This window comes from Polypterus senegalus, chromosome 13, assembly GCF_016835505.1.
Source record: "Polypterus senegalus isolate Bchr_013 chromosome 13, ASM1683550v1, whole genome shotgun sequence".
Taxonomy (NCBI): domain Eukaryota; kingdom Metazoa; phylum Chordata; class Cladistia; order Polypteriformes; family Polypteridae; genus Polypterus; species Polypterus senegalus.
In genome coordinates, this window is record NC_053166.1 from 53,470,262 (window position 1) to 53,494,035 (window position 23,774).

The 23,774-nt window shown below is 36.9% G+C and overlaps 1 protein-coding gene across 2 annotated transcripts in view; it reads left to right on the forward strand.

Annotated features, from left to right (window-relative positions):
• Nucleotides 1-23,774, forward strand: part of cpeb4b (cytoplasmic polyadenylation element binding protein 4b) — an 80,440-nt gene that overhangs the window by 36,506 nt on the left and 20,160 nt on the right. Inside the window, exons 5-9 of one of the 2 annotated variants that reach the window (XM_039775858.1) lie at nt 17,046-17,096; nt 17,561-17,584; nt 22,405-22,575; nt 22,911-23,000; nt 23,147-23,265. In XM_039775858.1, coding sequence (XP_039631792.1) covers nt 17,046-17,096; nt 17,561-17,584; nt 22,405-22,575; nt 22,911-23,000; nt 23,147-23,265 — 455 coding nt within the window. The remainder of the gene's footprint in view (nt 1-17,045; nt 17,097-17,560; nt 17,585-22,404; nt 22,576-22,910; nt 23,001-23,146; nt 23,266-23,774) is intronic. The other variant, XM_039775859.1, reaches the window with a different exon arrangement.

The following is a 23,774-nucleotide window of genomic DNA, read 5'->3' on the forward strand; positions in this document are numbered from 1 at the left end:
GTTTTGTGTCTCATTATTGTTTGGCTGCTCATTAAGGAAAAAGGAACAACTAAGGTGCCTGAGTCAAGTTAATTAAAATTAAGGCAAAAGAAGTTAATTAGCAGCAAAAACTGGTCATTAATTTTGAAGGTGATCAGAATGAAAACCTGCAGCCACTGCGGCCTTCCAGGACTGTAGTTTGACACCTGTGGTCTAGAGAATGTTATTGGTGTTCAAGGACTCCTCTAAATTGGTTTCATTCATATTTTTCTGAAAGGTTTTCAGTTAATTTGGGTGAAACATCTTCTGACACTCAACTATACTATACTTAGTCCAGTTCTGTTTTCATTATACATGCCTCTTCTTGGTTCTGTTTTCCGTTAGCATAACATGTTTCGTAAATGACACCCTAATTTATCTACCTCTTAGAAACAACTTGTTTGGATCTCCTTTGGCTTGTCTAGATGATGTAAAGTGCTGGATGTCCTCAACTTGAATCAAAGTAAAACTGAGAGTGTGCTGTTTAGTCCATCCTGTTTGCCTGTCTCTAACTTAGGCCCTCTCAGCTTAACACTGCAAGACATCTACAGCAAGCCTGGGTGTTATCTTCAACAATACTCTTAAACTGTATAAGCAGACAAATTGCCGTAGGAAGCTGTTTTTTCTAGTTAAGAATTATTTTATAAATCAAGCCTTTTCTTTGTTTTTTTGTTTTGGAAAAAGCTTGACTATTGTAATTCACCATCTTCTGTGACCTTAAATGTGCTCTATAAATAAACCTTGACTTGACTTTATGACTGCAGTGACTAACAGTGACATCTAGCTAGATTTTGGACTGAGGATCCTGCCCTTTGTCTGGAATTAGTAGGAATAATGGGAATTTTGAGTATAAATATTATTTTACCCTGCTGCAAATTATACAAAGTTGGGATCCTTAGTCAGATTTGTTTTCTTGTACCATTACAAAGTTTTGTTTTGGGGGGATCGGGTTGGTTTTAGATCTAAAACCAGTATACACTGAATCATCAATTTAATTAACATATTATTGTTTTTTACACGCTTCACATTAATGTTGACCATGCGATGAATTAAACGTTTTAAGCATTGTACAGAAAAGAACGGGTGAAAAGAAATACTATCATGAACATGTACAGTGTCAACCTCCTTTGTGTTCAGTCCGTAAGGGACCCCTTTACTGAGCTGCACTACTGTTTAAACTGACCAAGGTATGCCATTGCTTCTGGTTTGTGTTGTACCCAGGGCTTGAAGTGGGCTGATAGTCTGTAATCGCACTTCCCTGCTTGTAGCAGCACATCACCATCTGACCTTCTAGTGGACATTCTAGTTCTCCACAATATTACAGGTATTTCACCACCCAGGACCCTGCATTCCCTTGCACCATTGTTCGAAGTATATGTATATAAGCACACTCGATAATCCAGAACTACTCCTTCCTTTGAATCTGTATGTGTTTTATACCACAGTGTTAGGAATAAGAAGAAGCTGACAGAACTACTGTGTGTACCCAATGACACCACTTGCTAAGCAGGTCTTTTTTGAGTTTTGCCAAACTTTACCTTCCAACTACGCCTTAAAATTGATAATATCGAAATCTCCTTTCTTACTGGATACCCACAGTCCAAGTGTACCATTAAACAAGTTTCAGCTTTTAACTAATCAGGGAATAGTGACATTGTTGATGAGTCTCAATTTTACTGTTATATCTATATAGATGTGCATGTTCATTTGTCACTGTGCAGGTTTTCTTTTTCTTCAGTGCAGTGCGTGTGCATATATGAAATTAATAAATTTGAAATGTAACAATAAATAATATCAAAATGACATGTAAGCATAAATAATGAAATGTGCCATGAAATAATGTTTTTGTTGCTGATTTTTGCAAACGTATCACTTGATGGCTAAAACATATGTTCGATCTGCTGACAATTCAGCAAAGTAATCTCTAGAGCCCACCCTCTCAACTAAGACAGGAGAAAACGACAGTCCTCATTTCTAAGTGCATTCAATGCTGCGTGTGAAGTCGCTGAAATAAATAAATACAGATATAATTAAATACATAAAGAAACAACCAGCAAAAACATTTTGCATAACATTTAAATGTTTATTGCATTTTGTTATTTGTTGTCACATTTCAAAAGTTGCTTATTTCTGCGTTTTTTTTTTTTTAATTTAATTATGTTGTCTGAAATATTTGTATATAATGTACGTGCTGCCATGAAGAAAAAATAAAACAGACCTTCTCATGTTAGTATTACAAAAGGGCAAGTCCTGTCTGCTGCATGGAATGTTTTATATAATATCTGTGTTAATTACTCAGTTGTGAAGATGCTCCAAGAATGCTGTTATGTTAGTGTCCTGGTGCACATTTGTTTATATATTAATAATGTGTTTTCTATTGCTATACTTTGTAACTGAAAAAACAAACAAAAAAAAACATATATAACATAAAATTTTCAAACTTGCTTAGTCCGATTCACAGTCACAAAAATGCCAGCAGTCCACTGCAGTGCCACTTCATGCACACACCCAAACTCTTGCACAAGCCAATTTGTAATCATTAAGCTTGACTCGAACATTTTTATCCATGTTGGTATTTAGGGTATTTTAAATAATTAAATTCATCCCTTTATTGTAAAGTCTGATAAGCAAGATTTCTAACTTTCATTGTTCAGACAGCTTTGCATTTTACTTTTCTTATTGGCCTTGCTCGACAAAAATCTGATCAACAAAAGATATTGACCCAAAACGGACAGAATTCCAAAAACGTACCTCTTCCAGCTATGATAACTATCAGGTAAAGAGGTCCACACATCAAAGTTTGTAAGTTCCTACATTTCCTTCCAGTTGTAGTCCTGTGTTAATGTTGTTCAGTGTCTTTGCAGTTTCTCAAGATTCTGCTCCAGATCTTTAAATTTGTATACCCAGATATCCTTCTCCTGTAGAACCAGTAGATTTGCCAGTTCAAATTTAATATCCGCATGGTTAATTCCTGAAAGCGGGTAATGAAAGAATTGAAGTTCAGATAGGATGTGTCAGAGTCAAATGGCTTCAAGTTGAAGAAAACTGTAGATTTTTCTTTCCTGAATTCCAGAAATTGTAAGGAAAAAGATTCTTTCATCATCAGAATTGGTTCATTTGTTTTTTGTATTGATTGTGGTGTTTGAATGCATTTTAAACTGCTTGAAAGAAGGAAACTGATTCAGTGCAGCACTATCAATGCCTCTTTTTTTTTTAAACAATGAAAGCCTGAGCTCAAATGTCAAAATGTCTTCTAAAAGTGAAACAGTCATGTAAAACTTCTGTAGCCAAAAAGGATCATCAAGATCAATTGTGGGGTAACCCTTCCCGTGTAGAGAAGCTTTAACATGTTCTAAGCAGGCTGCAAATGGTTTCACCACCTGTCCTTTAGAAAGCCATCAAATTCTGTTGTGGATGAGAAGGTCGAAATATGGGCCATTTACATCATCAAGTACTTCACAGAATTGTCTATGGTTTAATCCCTTTGCCATAATTTTGTTTATAATCTGTACAATATGGTTAATCACGTCATGATACTTAACTGCCAGTGTTTGGGCACACAACACTTCTTAATGAACTATACATTGAAAAGACATGATATTGTGATCAACTTAATTTTTTCAAGATTGTTACAAATCCTGTTTGTGTCCCTGTCATACTTGATGCACCATCAGTTGCAACAGAAATCATATTTTCAATACTGACATTTTTGCCTGTCAGTCACCCATAGCCTGAAGTAACTCTTATTCTGCTGCTTGGCCTTTTAGAGGGAGCAGTTAGAGAATTTCTTCTTGAGGGCCTTTAGAGATGACAGAGAAGAGAGAGCTGTGCAGTGTTATCTACTTCGCATGACTCTGCATACACGATAGAGAAATACTGAGACGACTATGAATCTTATTTGCCGACTGCTGATGCTGTTGCCCGTTTTCACAGTCCTCTCTCTGACTGTCTTTTCAGATAATGGCATGTCTTTAATGTTTTTTAATTATATCGTTTTTATTTTGGAAATTGGTAAACAGATGTTCCATTACTTTAATAGAACACTCGTTAACATATTCAACATCTGTGAAGGGCTTTTAATGTTTCATAAACTCCCAAGACACTACAAAACTGGCAGCAACTATGTTATCTGAAGATTTTATGTAGTTTGTTGGTGTTACTTTACTCTGCTCAGCTTTTAGCTTCAGTTCAGTTATTGCTGCTCTCCTTGCATCTCCAGTGGGGTATTTTTCAATGAAAGATGATATTTTGTAGTGAACTGTCTTTCAGTATTAAATGTATTATTGTTTGAAAGTTTTTCCTTGCATGTTAAGCACATGAGGAAACCTTGTGTAGCTGAGAATGCATATGCCACTGTGTCCATTCATCTCTAAATTCTCGATATTTGTGTTTTTCTTTTTTTCGCCATTTTGAGAACTCTGTTAGCTGACATGTGACATGATTTTATTTTATTTTTTTTTATTTGTTTCAAAACATTTTTACTGGTAGGCCCCTTTCGAAAATGTCTTTACATTCTTAACAATGAAAAGTCTAGCAAAATGACACCTTTTATTGGCTAAGTAAAAAGATTGCAATATGTTGCTTTCAGGGCAACTCAGGGCCCTTCTTCAGGCAAGATGCAGAAAGTGGATGGATATATAACATTAAGAAAATAAATTGCCTTTATGGACAATTTTTATCAGTACCTTATTTGTGTACAGATACAAGCCATTTTACATTTTTTTTAAAGTAAACACTACTCCAGAGTCATCAGTACATCACTCTACTTATTAGAAAGATGGTAGATATTATTTAGCTAACAATAACATTCTCATTATGTTCTCTATGTTTAATGGGTCTTTATCACACATTCACTCTTGGAGCTTTTACCTCCTAACAAATTAACGTTTACTTTCATTATTAATTTTGCTTAAGTATCTCCACTGTACACACAGTATGTATTAAAGACATCCTTGAAGTGTAAGGACTGATTTGGAGGCAGTTTGCATACTGTTGCCATCACACTGTTTTCTATTAAAAAATACTAAAAACAACTGGTGTTTAATTTTTTCCTATCTGATTCTGTCAATTTTGGCATTTTTTAAAAAAATTTTAAACTTTTAAAATTTTTTTAAACCTTTGTGTTTTTTTGGTTTATAGGAAAAACTTACCATTGAACAATTTTTTTTATAAAGAGAGGAGAGGCTGCATAATAAATGAGCACATAAACTAAGGTTAAAGGGGAGATCCCAACGTACCACAGATACATGTAAATCAAATTTGTTTCAGGAATCATTAATTGCAGTATTTTGACTGAACCCATTTAGGAAGTTACCATCTTGTGATGCTTTAACTCCCTGCCATTATATTATAAGGGCCTTATGAAATGATTATTATAAAGACTGCAGTTGTTTATTTTTTATTATTTTTATTTTTTGTTTTCAGTAGTCAGTTTGCTCCTTTTGGTTCTTCAGAGGTTCTGTGTGATGTTTACAAAGAATGACATCTCTCATCAGTCAACAAAGGTGTCAAGATCTTCAGGTTTTTTTTGTTTTTTTTTTTTGATTTGCTGGAGGGAGCAGGGAACTATACACTATAAATAAATGTTAAATACTCACATTCAGGTACAAAAAAAGCTTTGCTGTCTGTGTTGTGCTACTGACATATACTCATTATGGTCATTATTTCATTTTCTTTCAATTGTTTTCAACAGCTTCCACTATAGTAGCATGGTATATTGAAATTAGATTTATGTGGAATTCTGTGTTTCATAAAGTTGTTCCAAGATTGGCATTGCTCATCTTATTCACGGTGCAGTATCACTTCAGGGTTAAGTATTTGTTTTGTGTTGTTGGCAGCATAAGAAAAGTGATTTTCAGCTGAGTGTGTTTTAAGAACTATAGTGTATGAACAGAATTTGGCAAATTGATTGTCCAGGAATGATTTTCCAGTACAGATATATCAATTGACTTTTTCAACTGTGAGGAAGTAGCCTGTCATCTTTTGAATTGTTCAAAATAGTATGCCTGTTCATCAGTTAACTTAAAGGAGAATTTTGCCTAACTCAACCAACCACAGGCACACTACTTGACTTTTCAAATGATTTTTAGTCATAGCTTTCATTAACAAAAATCTTAAGAAAATCCCATTGAGTTGTAGATAGTCATAACAACTATAATCATTGAAGAGACATTCCTTCTGATTAGAATTCATGTTGAGGCCTGTGATGTTCAGACTGTTTGATGCAGTCTGCCCTTTCATAACTTTGTGTATTAATGATGATGTTAATCAGGGGTCCTCAATCACGGTCCTGGAGGGCCGTGGCTACAGGTTTTTGCCCCAACCCAATTGCTTAATAAGAAGCGCTCAAGTAACACTTCTGCTTCACTTTAGTTGTCTCGCTCGTTAAGATTTTGAACCCTTATTGCTTATTTTAGTCTTAAACAGCTGCATTCTTGGGTTTTAATTGCGTCCAAATGACAAAAGAGACCAGCATTTCTCCATTTAGCTTGCTACCCTTTACACCTGTGTGTATTTATCTCACACTATTCGGTTTAATTAAATACTTAGAAGGAAAGTGAAGGACTGAGAATTACTCCATTTTAGACTTTTGGGTGATATTCTTAGAAAGGAAAAAAAATCTAGGATATGAGAATTACCTGACAGCAGAGTTGAAGTACTAACAAGCCATGAAATTAAATTATTGTCAAGAATTGCTTTCTATTTAAGCAACCGGGTTAGAACAAAAACCTGCAGCCACTATGGCCCTCCAGGACTGTGACTGAGGACCCCTGATGTAAATTCTCTAATAATCTAATGGGTATTATAACTTAAACTAGTAAACATGGTTTTAATAACTAACATTACTTATAATCTATACTAATAAAAGCAAAACCCTGACAGACTGACTCACTCACTCACTCACTGACTCATCACTAATTCTCCAATTTCCCGTGTAGGTAGAAGGCTGAAATTTGGCAGGCTCATTCCTAACAGCTTACTTACGCAGTGTTACGACTTTGTGACGCTGCCACCAACTACTCACAGAAAAATTCACAAGTTAATACGCACACTGTGTCTAGAGTTTCTCCACACTGAATCCTCCAGGCACTACTTACAAAAGGTTACATTGACAATCGTGTTATTTTTAGAATAGTTCCTTTTCTTAGCACAAGCACAGCTGAGAAGCTTTGATGCATGTGCTCCATAACACGTTAAAAAATCATGCATTTAATCACAAGCATAGGGGAACTACTGTCAATGCATGATTTCCTGGTTCACCGATTACATTGATCAGCGCTTCCCGATTCATTTTAGCCTTGCACCCCCTTGGTTTGAGAAGAAGTATGAAAAAATATGAGGTTAACACAGAAAAACAGATCACCAATTGAAGCTTTATGAATAATCGATTCGCCATCAATAATTGTTTTGGTAAATCCATACTCAGTGTAATCCTCCTTCCATTTTATAATTTTTCCGCCACTAGCCATGATTAAATGAACGGTAAAAAAGTAAGAGCGAAGCGAGGGTGATTTATTCAGGCAGGCAGGCGACAGCTCAATAACTCGAATTTGGATAAAAGTAGGTTCTATTTAGTCGCCAGAAATATCTTTGTTAGGAATGGAAGTTGAATTTAGTCTTTAAATTTCTATGGTAAAGAAAACGTTATGCAATGATGACTACATTTAACTATATAAAGTCAAAACTTGTGTATATAAAGTCATTCGCGAATATATAAAGTCAAAACTTGATTATATAAAGTCACTGTCGGAATAAATAAAGTCAAAAATTTTATATATAATGTCGGCGTCGGAATATACAAAGTCAGCCCTGGAATATCCATCCATTTCCCAAAACGTTGAATCCGACCACAGGGTCATGGGGGTCTGCTGGAGACAATCCCAGCCAACACTGGGCACAAGGCAGGAACCAATCCTGGGCAGGGCACATGCCTCATTTTCAAAACATTAACCGAACAGTGTTTTTTTAATTTATTTTTCTGAATACGTTTTTGTTAACTTAGTTCAGTTCAGAGTCGTTTCAATCAATAGATTTTGACTTTCACTTTATATATTCAGGAGAGAGTTTATATACTCCGATGTTGACTTTATATATTTCAGGAATGACTTTATAAATTCTGACGCTAACTTTGTATGTTCAGGTTTTGACTTTATATATTCAGGAATGACTTTACATATTCAAGTTTTGACTTTATATATTCTGACGCCGACTTTATATATTCATAAAATCAATTTATTTGCCTGTTTGGCACCTCATAGTATATATGTGTGTGTGTATGTATGTATGTATGTATGTATGTATGTATGTATGTATGTATGTATGTATGTATGTATGTATGTATGTGTATGTGTATGTGTATGTGTATGTGTATGTGTATGTGTATGTGTGTGTGTGTGTGTGTGTATATATATATATATATATATATATATATATATATATGCCAGCAACACTCATGACAATGACAAAACAATTACATTGTCAATCATGTTACGTTATTATTAAAATGTTTCCTTTTGTTTTTACTTCTCCACTGCCAAGCACGGGTATTTTGCTAGATATAGATATATATAGAGATAGATATATAGATATATATATATAGATATATATATAGATAATAGATATATATATATAGATATATATATAGATAGAGAGATATATAGATATATACTGTAGATATACAGTGGTGTGAAAAACTATTTGCCCCCTTCCTGATTTCTTATTCTTTTGCATGTTTGTCACACAAAATATTTCTGATCATCAAACACATTTAACCATTAGTCAAATATAACACAAGTAAACACAAAATGCAGTTTTTAAATGATGGTTTTATTATTTAGGGAGAAAAAATCCAAACCTACATGGCCCTGTGTGAAAAAGTAATTGCCCTCTGAACCTAATAACTGGTTGGGCCACCCTTAGCAGCAATAACTGCAATCAAGCGCTTATGATAACTTGCAATGAGTCTTTTACTGCGCTCTGGAGGAATTTTGGCCCACTCATCTTTGCAGAATTGTTGTAATTCAGCTTTATTTGAGGGGTTTCTAGCATGAACCGCCTTTTTAAGGTCATGCCATAGCATCTCCATTGGATTAATGTCAGGACTTTGACTAGGCCACTCCAAAGTCTTCATTTTGTTTTTCTTCAGCCATTCAGAGGTGGATTTGCTGGTGTGTTTTGGGTCATTGTCCTGTTGCAGCACCCAAGATCGCTTCAGCTTGAGTTGACGAACAGATGGCCGGACATTCTCCTTCAGGATTTTTGGTAGACAGTAGAATTCATGGTTCCATCTATCACAGCAAGCCTTCCAGGTCCTGAAGCAGCAAAACAACCCCAGACCATCACACTACCACCACCATATTTTACTGTTGGTGTGATGTTCTTTTTCTGAAATGCTGTGTTCCTTTTACGCCAGATGTAACGGACATTTGCCTTCCAAAAGTTCAACTTTTGTCTCATCAGTCCACAAGGTATTTTCCCAAAAGTCTTGGCAATCATTGAGATGTTTCTTAGCAAAATTGAGACAAGCCCTAATGTTCTTTTTGCTTAACAGTGGTTTGCGTCTTGGAAATCTGCCATGCAGGCCGTTTTTGCCCAGTCTCTTTCTTATGGTGGAGTCGTGAACACTGACCTTAATTGAGGCAAGTGAGGCCTGCAGTTCTTTAGACGTTGTCCTGGGGTCTTTTGTGACTTCTCGGATGAGTCGTCTCTGCGCTCTTGGGGTAATTTTGGTCGGCCGGCCACTGCTGGGAAGGTTCACCACTGTTCCATGTTTTTGCCATTTGTGGATAATGGCTCTCACTGTGGTTCGCTGGAGTCCCAAAACTTTAGAAATGGCTTTATAACCTTTACCAGACTGATAGATCTCAATTACTTCTGTTCTCATTTGTTCCTGAATTTCTTTGGATCTTGGCATGATGTCTAGCTTTTGAGGTGCTTTTGGTCTACTTCTCTGTGTCAGGCAGCTCCTATTTAAGTGATTTCTTGATTGAAACGGGTGTGGCAGTAATCAGGCCTGGGGGTGGCTACGGAAATTGAACTCAGGTGTGATACACCACAGTTAGGTTATTTTTTAACAAGGGGCAATTACTTTTTCACACAGGGCCATGTAGGTTTGGATTTTGTTTTCTCCCTAAATGATAAAAACCATCATTTAAAAACTGCATTTTGTGTTTACTTGTGTTATATTTGACTAATGGTTAAATGTGTTTGATGATCAGAAACATTGTGTGACAAACATGCAAAAGAATAAGAAATCAGGAAGGGGGCAAATAGTTTTTCACACCACTGTACGTCCATAGACTGCAGCTCGGTCACCGTGTGAGGCGGTGTTGGGTCCCCCATCCCAACGCCTCCCACGTTGTTGGCTGCCTGCCTATATAAGGCCGTCCGTCGCTCCAGTCTCTACATTCCCTTCCTTGCTTCGCCACGGGATTCACGTCTCCCTGCTGATAACTACAGCCTTTTTATTTAATCCACGGCTTCTCCACTGTTTTATTGTTCATTTATTACGATTATAGTTATTGTTTAGGTATTTTAGACTTCCTTTACATTGTTCAGGTACCCATTTCCTTTATCATTCCAACCGTACCCCCATTAACATGTCTATCGAGGTGATCACCATCAATCAAAGAACTGTCACATACCCAGGGGTTTCCATGCCCGGAGATGGCACCTACCTTTTCCATTCTCTTTGTTACATATTGCACGGCCATATCAGGCTCACTCTTGATATCCGGAGGAACATTGTGTCTTATGTATTGTATGACTGGGACAGGTTCAAGGTGTGGACTGAAGATGGCACAGGAGATAATTATTCTACACTGGAACACTAGAAGAGTGAAATGCTTAAGCCCTTCACCTATGCATCTGCATGTGAGTTGATGGCTGCCGGTGAATTGTTCGGTTGTCGCTTTCAAGTGTACCGAAATGGCCAAATATTTTACGCCTTTTGACAACCGCCAATGCCTCTTAAACATCTTAGATTGACAGGTGACGATTTCAGTAGTGGACACTTTGATGTTTATGAATGTTTAAACTCTCAAAAGCTGGATGTAAAGTTATCGATGAAACCTGTAGTTACTTACAATGCTTGACAGATGCCGAATGTCTCTTCAACACAAGTCCTACAAATACTGTCGTAATTGAAACAAACCATGAAACTCAAACCGATTATGACAGCAGCAATCCAAGCTGTGCGATTTGAAACAAGATTACAGTTCACATGGCCAACTGTACGTTGCATGCTCAAGAGTAAGCTCAACGCACAGCTTGGTCATATTACAACCGGATGGCCGAACTCGCAATGTGGTATACAAAGAGATCCTTAACAAGTAATTATTGGTATATTTTTCCTAAGTTTAAAAAGGTTTATTGGTATATTTTTCCTAAGTTTAAAAAGGTTTAATTTTCTTCTTAATAAAAATTTTAAGGCAGTACTTCGCCGCTGCGAAGCGTGGGTATTTTGCTAATTAATACATAAATAACGGCTTGGAGACTATTACCACAGCAGTGCCAAAATACTGACTTTTTTTTTTTTTGCTGTGTTTCCACATTTTACTGTTACAAATGTCAAACTGTACTTTGGTGGCCTTGAGATGCTTAAAAACAAAAACACCAGCCTCTAATGGAGTGTTCCCAGATTTACTTAGCTTTATATATTCCAGAGACCTTTAAACGTTTTTACACAAACAGACTGTAAATCATTCAGCTCAGTAAAGCTGGGTTATGTAGTTATCAAATCTCTTTTTAATTTGATTTTTGCTTTTTAACAGTATATTAAAAAGAGTAGAAGGAGATTCTATCAGTGCTGTTCTTTTGAAGAAGGTGAGGCATTATGCAGCAATGTAATAAAAAGGGCTGAGTCGGTTCCACCAAAATGGATGTGGAGTGTATTTGGTTTTGATAAAAATAATATAATTTCAAGGAAAGTGCCCCACAATGATGCATCTAACTGATCATTTTGGTAACTGTATCTCTGAAAGATTGAATGATCTAAAAAGGGAGGGGAGGGGTGCGCAGTGCTTTAAAAAAGGAAAGTAGATATTGGGTGTGTTTAAATGAAGAGAGCTGAAGAACATAAAAATGCAGGTTCCAGTTACCAGTTAGGGTGAACCTGCATTCAGTGACAAATTCAAGAGTGCAGCTCACACAAGGGTGGAATGGTTTTAAGATTGTGGGTGGGGTGTTGGAGTACTCCGTACACAGGCATGTCTTTGTACACATGTGAAATAAAATCTTCAGGAGATTACCAAAAAATGCTTTTAATCTAAATTTTTATTTTCCTCACAAAAACATTTTTGAAAATAGGGTGATTTTTTAAAAATACTTTAGTTGTTTGACGCCCTCAATACATGCGCTCAGTTTATTTTCTGTTACATTTGTGTACAAGCATGTATTAAGTTATTTTGTATCTTAAACTGATTCAAATTACATCACCTTCCCAGCATTGTTGTAACCTTTTATAACCTGTCTCAAATAAAGCATCTTTTTTTTACAAATCAACAACATAGACAGCTCCTGTCTAAATAGTTAGTACATTGAATTTTGATCCATATTTTGTAAGCAGGCAGTTCCCAGTTAAATAGCTGGGCACTTTGCATTTACTTGCTACTAAATACACCACAGTCTTGAATGTGTTTTCTAAACCGTGCATCTCATGCCATTTACACATTAGCTCCCTGAACAGACTGAGCTTCTCCAAATAATTCAGTGATCTGTGTTTAGATACAAACTATTTAAAAAGAGCAGTCTTCTTTAAATAACACAGACCCTTACTTTAGCAACATTCTGTCTTTTAGACACTACATTTGCATTCATTAGCCTACTTTTGCATATGAACGCACTACCTTTTATTTAAAAAAAATCATATTTCTTTTCAAGGAATTGTTTTGCTTTTTTTTAGCATGTATAAATGTAATGATTTAAACCATCTTTGTCTATTGCATGGTTGTTGGGGAGCTGGAGCATAATCTGAGAGCATTAATACAAAGCAGGAACAAACTCTAGAGTGGAGTGCCAGTCTGTCAGAGGGCACACTTGCACACAATCTCATACTGACTCACACTAGGTCATCATCCATCTAACGTGCATGCGTTTGAGATGTTGGAAGAAACAATCATACTAAGCAGACAATTCTTTTAACATGTGGCCCTTTACTTTTGGAGCATCAGTTTTACAGAGTTGCCTTACTGTTCCTTCTAAAACTAGTATTTATATCTGTTTCAGTTGGCCTTGGCTTGAGAAAATTATTTTAAGCCCTTGAAATAAATTCTACATAGCCTTTCTCCCAGAAATCTGTTTTTCATCTAGTGAACTTTACTGAATGAAGAATTCAAAGACCTTTTGCAGTCACAATAATGAGTTATATTAATACGTGTGTAGATAACGCACATTAGCTGCCATCAAAGCAAGGCTGAGGTGAAACATAGCTGCTCACTCCTTTTCTGACACCTAGTTTTGGGTCCATAGAATCATTTGTGACAATTTTACAATCTGTTGGTTGGGAGCATGTACTGATAACAGTGCATTGCCGCACTCTCTATGAGCTTAATAAATTTGTTTGGTGCTTACAATACCCATCTCGCCTACCTGTTCTCCAGGTTTGTGCTAAAACAAGTGGAAAAATATTAATCTTCAGCATTAGATACGATGATTTAAATAATTTTACATACCCTTATTATGTTTTCGAATTTGCTACTTTTCTTCTTATATTTGTATGCCCACTTTATTAAGTATAGTATACCAGTCCATTCCACTCATTAGTGATATTTTTAATTATGTCATTATAATTAAGCAGGTTGGCACTAACACATTTTGTGAAAGAGAGGATGTGTGTGTTTTTACAAAGTGATAATGAGCAAAAAACTATTGCTTAGAACATGGCATGAATTGTATTAACTGGACTCAACAGCATATGGCTGAGTAAAAAGGTCATAGCAGCCTAGCTAGAATTGTCACTCAGTCTTTGTACAGGTGCATTGAGTAGGGGTCATTGCTTAAAGAAAAAAAAAGGTGATTCTGTGTGGCCTGAAATTTAAAAAGTGCTGGAGGAAGCTGACAAGATTTCTACAGAGTAAACTATGGAATGCAGTAACTCAGCTTGTTGCAGAGTATACCAGTGGTATAAAAAAAGGCATATCGGAATGCACAACTGTTGGCATATCCCACCGTAGACCAGGTATGGTAGGTGAAGAAGCAAGTCAGTTCCATTCTTGCCATCAAAAAAGTAAGGACTTGGTTGTAGCATGTTAAGGAACATAAACACTGGACACAGGAGGAATGGACAAATAAAATCTGGTCTGTTTAATTCCGATAGAAGAATTTAAAAAAGGGTGAAAACCTATCCTTGTGTTCTTTCTGGTGGATATTACTAGCCAATACATAGCAATGCTATGGTGTGGTGGGTGGTCTCATCATTCACATGAAGTCCCTTGAAACAATATTCAAGTACTGTTGTTGTCCGCTTGGTATTGTTCCATCCGACAAGGCTCGGAATGTACTTTTTCTACAAACATGTTAGTGAATTCCGTATAATCCAAAGGCTCCTCAGCCATGGCATTTTAAACAACTTTAGTTTCAGTCAGATAAGATTGAGTAGGCTAATTTTCAGCAGCTGTAAGAGGAACTGACATTGGCCGGTGCCCCTTTGCCTCATTGTTGATGCCTTTTATACTGTGCACAAATAAATTATTAAGGGAAAATGGGGGAACAACTCCCCATTATGTTCACATCTATTGCCATTGTTTACATAGTACAATGAAATTCTTACTTGCATGTTCCCTCAGACTAATGACGTAACTAGATATCTCAAATAAAGCAGCCATTTAGTTTAATCAAACAAGTGTGTTTAAAGTACACTCCTGAAAAGCTAAAAGAGAGCAAATGTGCTGGCTGGCACTGAGCTCTGCTACATAGCTCTGCTAAGGAGACAAGCTTACAACCACAAAACTCTGGAGTCAAATCCCTACCTTGGCTCACATGCAGTATGACTGAGCAATTTGTTTGGCATGCTGTTTTTGGGATATTATTTTCTATAAATTATGAGATGCATGTTGGTTGGAAGAAAGAGGATTGTTTCCTGTGGCACCAAGGTGAATTAAATGCTGCTTTTCATTAATTTTGAAACACAATTAATTTCTTGTGACAGCAGATTTGTAAAAGAAAGCTTTCTTTTGAACATAGGGACTGCAGTTTAGAATATGCATGTTTTGACAATATATGGTAGTGTGTTGTGACTTGGTGGTGGCAGTGTCACTGGAATAATGGCACTTGGTCAATCTCGCAGTACTTGAATAGAGTTAAAAAACAGAAGAGCTTGAAGAATTTCATATGGAGATGTGAGCATAGAAGCCCCTGGATTTTTTTTAATCCAACTGCTTACACCTTCAATGATTTCAATGATACGAGAATAATGGAACAATCCGTTCATCAACAAAATACCCAGCTGCTGTGTGTTGTTTGGGCCTGGAATGCAAAGCTTTGAGCACTAAGCCAGTTTTAATACAGCAGCAGCAGCAGCAGCACTCTGCTAGAGGCACCACATGTGACCCAAATCCACACTGCAATCCAATGTTAACAGACAGGACCAGCAGAGGAGTGTGGTTGGCATCACAAAGCAGACTTATTGCATCAGCTCATTAAGGAAATTTGCTGGATTATCACTACCTTTTTGTGAGAGCAGTAACTGCATATCATTACTGTGGGTTGCTTATGAGAAATGTAGGATGTTGCATTCTCCTTCTTACCAACCTGCAACCCCTAGACAAATCCCCACCCCCTTCAGTTAACCCACAAGATCAGAGCAATTGTTTTTCTTGATCTTCACTTTGTTATACTGATGTGTTCAGTTCGTTGCATCAAACATGGATACATCATAACTAGCTAGTGATCATCTGCTAATGTGTCCTGCCTTTCTGCATGGATTTAGAAATTGTAAAAGCAATTCCCTACTGTGTGGTCTATAAATAGAAAAGGTGTCTAAGCATTTGTTGCCAAAGACACTACCTGCAAGCTCCCATCTCAATTGTTAAAATCACCAAAACTCATTTCAAGCTCAGAATAATCAACTTAAGACTGATGGCTTCTTTCCACTCTTCTCTTTCTCCATACCTCTTCACACCTTTGATGCAGCAAATATCACACTGGTTATTTCAATAATTTCGTAACCTAGAAATACAGTATGTGCATAGAGAGGGCTAAAATGGGAACTGAAAAATTAGGGCACTTCAGTAGAGTTGCCTGAACACATAAGGAAAATGACGGGGAGTTGCAGGTGTTACTGAGCCCATCATCTTCACTACCTTGGAGCATCTTTTCCTAGATAATAAAACCTAATAGCTAATATCAGTAAGACAGAAATTGACTGCACAAGAGAGTCTTCAAACACTTCTTAAATGCTTCAGAATTCCCCGCTAGATAAGCATTTGATCTGTTATGCTGTATGTTGTAGTAAGAAGGCAGATAAGAGATGTAGACACACATGCTGTGGCACACCCATTCAGATGAAGCTACAAGGGTGGGACATGCGTGCTGACAACTGGTAGACGAGGATTCTGCTTTTAAAAGGAATATAAGAACATGTCACTTTTTTTTTTGTTTCCTAGCACAAACCTGTGTTCACCTTTCTGTTTAGAGGTATGCTAGCAAATGTAATTCTGATTTCACAAGTTAAAACCAATGTCAAAAGAGTTAGTAAGTGGCATTGCTATTATTTGTAAAAGGAGATTGCAGAACAAATAACTAGGTGCATCACACGTCTCTTCATTGCAAACTCATTCCTGAGCTCCATTCATAGCTATTAAAAAACAATTTCATCCAACCATTTTTGTTATCTAGGTTACCCAAGTCAAGGTCTTGTGGAACAGCAGCCCATTCCACCTGAAATGCAGAAATGTATGCATGATACCAGCTCATCATCGGGCACTCTCAGCACCACCGCTTTGGACAGTTAACAAGATGGATGTTAACTATTGTTTCACCATAATTATGCATCTGCATTATTATTATTATTATTTTTGTTGTTGTTTTAGGTCGCCTAGGATTCTCTCACCCTCCTGGGGACAACCCTCTACCCATGAATGGTAAGACAGCTTGTCCATTTCTATTCATATGTTAAATTACTGAAAGTAGTGCTTAGCGATGTGTCAACAGTGTAAGTCCTCAGGGTTGCAACATTTGCCACTTTGAAATACTAATTATAATAATAATAGTGAGGTGTAGAAATTCTTGCTTTACTGCTTCCATGTTTGGAGCTTGGATAGTCTTCTTGGATCTCAACCCTTTCCACTCTACCCTTGATATAAGATTTTACTGTGGCCTTTCAAGTGTCAAAATACCAGGAGGAAAGAAATGAACACTTGGGTAGGTTGTCATGCACCCCATTTCTTGTCTTATTTACTTCTATGAAGCAGGGTACCCACCATCTGTATGAATCCAGAATCTTTGTCAGTTTTTTAAACAGCAGGTCAGATGTGAAGCTGTACTGAAAAATAATGCATTTGGTGACTGTTTCAATTCTTTGTTTTTTCCCCTATTTTACATGCAGCAAGGACATTTGGCAGACGGCGAGGTAAATGTAAATTAAAAAAAAAAAATAGTCTCAGCAGGAAGCGACAGCTTGTTTGATTTTTAAGAAAAACCTAATAACGTGGGTCCTCCTGAGGCTGCAGAAACTTCAATTGATTAGACTGTTTATTTTTTTTTAAGTTCCACAATTGGCATTTAAATAAATCAAATCAGTACTGTGAATGCTTCATAACTGGTGTATCAAAACATGTGATTGCATCCATTTGCACTTGCAGTCAGCTTTATGCATCTTCCTTTGAAAGAAACGTGACATTTCCACTATTGAAATGGCTGTATTGGGAGAACAGTAGTCCATTAACTTTGTTATAGGAGTCATTTTTATTGATGATTATATTGTTGACCTTCACACTAAGGCCCATTTATCTATTAGATTATAAGTTTAGGTTAAGTGGAAGTCACTACAGTTTTAAAGAACCCAGTCTTCTTTGGGTTACTTTATTTTAAGTAGATGTTTGTAGTGTAACAAAGGTTAGCTGACCTCCAGTGCATAAAAAATTGCATTTGCAATATTATTACGTACAGTTCACAGAAAATCTGCCATGTGTACCTTCTAAATGTGAAGCGTTGTGATAAGAATCATAGAATTCCAAGAGTAGTTAGGTAGAGCTAGTGCTAAGCAAGAGAGCGCAAATAGGCTTAATTCAATTGGCTTTTTGTTATTTCTTTTGCTTTCCTCACTAACTAAATTATTTTAGCTACCACGAAATATGTCACAACAGGTTGTGCTAGGCAACAGCTTAGTACATAATAACCATTATAAGGGCTTCCTTGTTGTAAAAGTGTAATGCCAGGCATACACTACAATTTTTAGAAATCTTGAGCAAGCAGCTACGCACACTGCATGATATAATAAGTGTTCATATATGGTTCGATTGGTATGCCATGACGTGGGTGCTTAAACTGTATGTGTACATGGCCCTGATGGATAATTTTACCCATTGAAAAAACAATGTTGGCCCCAGGCTTCTCAAAATGTGAACAAAGAAAAGAGTTGTGTTCCTGACTCGCGTCTTACTGTGCTCGGAAAGTACAAGGATGAGAAAAAATCATAACTGGACGTGCCGATTGTTGAGGTGTGTACAATACAGTCTATCTGTTTTACAAAGAGAATTTGAGGAACATTGTCTATGTAATTTACTGTATTTTGTGTTTATTTTGGGTACTTCCAGTACTTTTCCCAAGATGCTTTTGTCTTTGGCCATTTACTTTTATGTGTGTTGCCATGTTATATTTAGATTTTTGAAATCAAATATGTAAAAATGAGCATGACAACAGCAATATGCAATGTATGATATACTATGGTCTGTGCTGGGCTGGCGCCCCGCCCTGGGTTTGTTTCCTGCCTTGCTCCCTGTGTTGGCTGGGATTGGCTCCAGCAGACCCCTGTGACCCTGTAGTTTTATATAGTGGGTTGGATAATGGATGGATAGGATATACTATGGTTGATACTCAATTTAATTTGACAACATCAGAAAATCTGGTTGTGAGACTGCTCCGACCACAAGACAGCCATCTGAATTTATGATATGACAGAAATGCTTCCAATTGATGATGGCCCAATCGTTGGATGCAATGAGGCATCACGACACCTCTGATGCAGCACATGAAACAATGGCCAATTAAGTTCAAATTCAGGCTTAAACTCGAAAAATCAGGCTTAAAATTGTGCCAAAATCTCACAGTGTATGCCTGGCATAAGGCTCCCTTTAAGTTTGTTACTTTAAATGAATTAGCTGTTATTTGCATTAGAGATGGGTTGTTTTATGCACCATGAGGCATTTCCTTAAGTGCTGTATGCTTTTCATATTTCAGCATTTTTCACAAGCATTTGATGCTAATTTGTTTTTCTGCATGCGTTTTGCATTACAGATCAGTTCCTGCTTCCATTTACTTGTGTTCAGTTAGTTAATTATTGTGTTGATTACTTTGAATGCCATGTTTTATCCATCCAATTTGCATGTCTTTTAAGTCATGTTATTTCTCTGATGTGTGTTGGAATGCATTCTTATCTGAATTGATGCAGATTTGCCTAAGACAGTCTACCTTTGTCCTGTTGCTCAAATATAATGCCAAATATTACAGGTTTGAAGGTGGTATTGCATGAGCTCATGGTGGGGCATGGGTTGGACTAAAGAATAGTCTAAAATAGGGCCTAGTCTGACCAGCCCAACCATATTCGGACATAGAGATACTATGAAAGTGATAAAGAAGAATCCAGCAGTCTGTTTGTGTTGCTAAGTAGCACACAACCTTTTCTATATTGCTCTACACCTAATCCCAATACTCGACACAATACAGTACATTTATTTATATAGTTGTCCCCTTTGCACAGACAGGATGAGTGATTTACATAGAATAGCACACAGTGACTAGGTGGTGTGAATTGAACCTACCAATTCTTGTTTCCTGTGCAGCCCTTTTAAGTGGTGGGCCATTCTACCAGTCATTTCACAAAAGTGAAGCAAGGACAGAGATCTGTTGACTCCTTTCTTTTGTTCTCTGGTTGAAAAATAAGTTCAATACATGTTTAAATGTTTGTGCTTTAACTGAATTGTCTGGGCACTGAATTCCAGAGGTTATCATATCTCTAATTAAAGACGTTCATTTCTCTGTCCTGAATCTGCCCTTCGTCTGCTTCTTCTTATCAGACTTTGTGTGGCTGGCAGTTTCCTGAAGGAAACACTTTGGACAGTTTATCATGTTTTTGCCTTTCAGGAATGTTCAGGCTTTCCATATTAATTAATTTGTAATTGTTGTGCCGTAGACTTTTAGAGTAAAGGCAGGACGTTTGAGATTTATTTTACCAAATTTTGGGTTTAATTAGCTATAAGCCATAATCAGCAAAATGAAAAGAAATAAAAGCTTGAAATATATTGATATATTGTATATACTGTATAATACACTTTTCGATGACATTCTAATTTTTTGAGATGCACCTGTACATGTTTTCAAAGCAAGAAAGGTAAAAGTGCTTTGTCTCTTCTTTGGAATGTTGTTCATCATTTAATTAGCAAAGTGGGCTACTGGTGCACAGGGTCCAAACTGCAAATTACAAGGCTGCTGGATCAGGCTCCAACACTAAAATCACTGTGCGATCTTCAATAAATCACTTTTTTGGCAGTGCTACTATAGTCATTGAAAATCGAGGAACCAGTGTACTGTGCATTTTGTAATTTGTAAAGAAATTGGATTATATTAAAAAATTGGCTAAAATTTTTACAGAAATTTGGTTTTATTAAAGAACTGGCTAGATGTGAATGCATTAAAGAAATGATGTCTGGACCTAAATTCACCATTTAGAAAAGTGTATAGTAGAATAGGGCCAGCTTATAATGGAATAGACGGAACAACCATGTAAATGAGCTGCCACTTCCTGATAGTCTTTCTATCAGTAGTACAGTACATCCTGTACACATTACTAGGAATGATATAAACTCAATTGGCTATAACACCCTCTAGGTAGAAATGTTGTTTGCTATAGAAACTTCAGCAAATTGTGTCATCCAGTCAAACCGGAATAGCAGCACTTCTGCCACAGTAGTGTTCATATCAAATGACAGGGAATACCTCGGCAGTAGATAACTGCTTATAACATCTGGGATTGTGGTTGTGCCTCTTTCCAATTCTGAAATTTTTTTCTGCATAATGGGTCAGATTCTGAGACTTTCTTACTGCTTGTTTTGTTTAAACCTCCCCTGACCCAACATGTCATCTCCTTGCTTTATTTTTCCCATGTGTCTCCCTCTTATCACTAAAAAAAGTTCCCCTTCTCTCCCCTTCTGTACCATCCTATTTTATTTGCCTTTTCTTAAATAGCCTTACAAAATAGCCAGCCATCATGAAGGTACTGATTTTGAATACAGTTTTAAGACTTTCTGATTTGAATTGGTTTCAGTAATTCTTTGGTATACCCTACCAAGTTCTGTAAAGTTATGCCAAGAATGTTACCTTTTTAGTTTGAAATGGTGTTTCTGCCATGGAAAAATGCAGACCTAATGCTTGGTTAAATACTGGATGATTATCCTGTTTGCATTCACCATCCACATGCTTAGGAGCACAGGACTGTCTGTTTGCTATATTCACACTGCCAGGTATTAGCATTGACTTCATGCATGTAGTGCCATACCTTTGATACTGTATTATAAAGGAGATACTTCATTTTTCTTGTTTGGCGTTCTGGTTAAAATATTTGACTAATAAGCATAGGATTTCTGCTTCAGGTCACCATGTGCTGACATAATGCAAGATCTTAAATAAATAACTTAATCTACCTATGCTGCATTTGTAAAGAACATACACTGTATATAAATAATTGGACTAAACCTATATAAGAAAAGTAAAGCATACTGAGGTAGTGTTAACTGTTGTAAAGCACAGTATAAGAAAGAGTTTTGTTGCTTTTTAGTTGATCCTAGTTCACTTCACGTTTGCGTCATGCTGGACACTTGGTAGCTCAGTTCTCTCAGTCATTTGCTTGAACTGTCAAGGCAGTTGAGTGAGGTTATGCTTATTTGGCAGGCTGTGGGTGCCAAAACTTCTTTTCAGAGTGAGAGTAGTTATTGGATCAGGCTTTCCTTTTTTAGCGTGGCCCATAACTCCTGTGAGATCCTGTGGCAATTTAATGTGACTGTTTTGTAACAGGTGGAGATTAACTGTGGTGGTTTTCACTCATTTGTGTCCTTGTTAGAAGTGGCTAAATTTGTTATTTCTGTGAGTAAAAAATATCTTGAAAACGTATTTTAGTAGTATCTTCAAAATGTCGGTGACAGTCCTGAATACATATTGCTTTTTATTTTGTATAAGGTCATTCCTCCTTGTTTCCCATGGAAGATGGCTTTCCAGATGATGACCGAGCAGAACAGGGTCTCGCCAGCTTGGGTTCTCCCCACTGCTTCCCCCATCAGAATGGAGAGCGAGTGGAACGTTATTCCCGCAAAGTCTTTGTGGGAGGCCTGCCTCCAGATATCGATGAAGGTATTCCAGTTAAACACATGTTTATATGTGACTTTGATGAATGGTGGAGTTTGCAGACAACTCTATAAACAGGTGAAAGGGATAATTGCACTTGAAGAGGATTAAACGGACCATTCATAGGGTTGAAACTTGTTGTGAATTCATGAAACGCTGAGTTATTGAACTTTCGTTATTATGATACATTTATTTACTGCTTACAGAACTTAAAGAACTTTAATTATAGAGAGTAGTATGCTGTGGTGTTAAACCACAAGTCAAAGATTATAAAACAGATATTCCCTTCCACCGTTACATTTTTAGCTTAGCCAATGTGTTCTCTATCTCTTTGCTTTCAGATGAGATCACAGCAAGTTTTCGACGATTTGGTCACCTGTTTGTTGACTGGCCTCATAAGGCAGAAAGCAAGTCATATTTTCCACCAAAAGGTGAGTTCCAAATAAAACAATGTTTTATTGTATCCATAGCATTACATAGATGTGTCTGGGGCAGTTGAAATGCACTTTGCTATTTGAATTAATGTCAACAGTTGTGGAAGAAGTACATCTGTTAACTGAGATTGCCTGTGTTGCAGGGTATGCATTTCTTCTTTTTCAAGATGAGAGCTCAGTACAGGCGCTCATTGATGCTTGTATAGAGGAAGATGGCAAGCTCTATTTGTGCGTGTCAAGTCCTACTATTAAAGATAAACCCGTAAGTACACACGTATCAATATGTAAAGTTATTCATTTTTACTTTTCATTTATCACATGGTGGTCCTTTTCAGTTCCTATAGGTGCCAGCGCCCCTGCTCCAACAGATGGTGGTAATGATTGTCACTCTGTTAGCTATGAAATCTGTGCCACAAAGGTACATTTCAGATAGGACGAACCTGATGGCATTCACAGTAAATGCCCAAATCACACGACCTGGGTTCTCCCCAGTATGAAGCATAAGCAAATCTCCATTGTGACCTTTCTGGATTGTTAAATCCAATTCTTTGATTTCAGGTTAGCTAGAAAGCAGGCTAATTTCAATGGTGTGTTCTACAAAAGCATTTTCTACATGGGCAGCTTGACCTTGACAGTGTCTATGAACATAGGATTGAGTGTTAAATCAGGAGCGTTGTTTGTGCAATTGGGCCTTTCCAGTTGTGATAGTGAAACAAATTTAGGCATAGTACATTTGTCCAACTCAGGCGGAATTAACCTAACTGAAAGAAT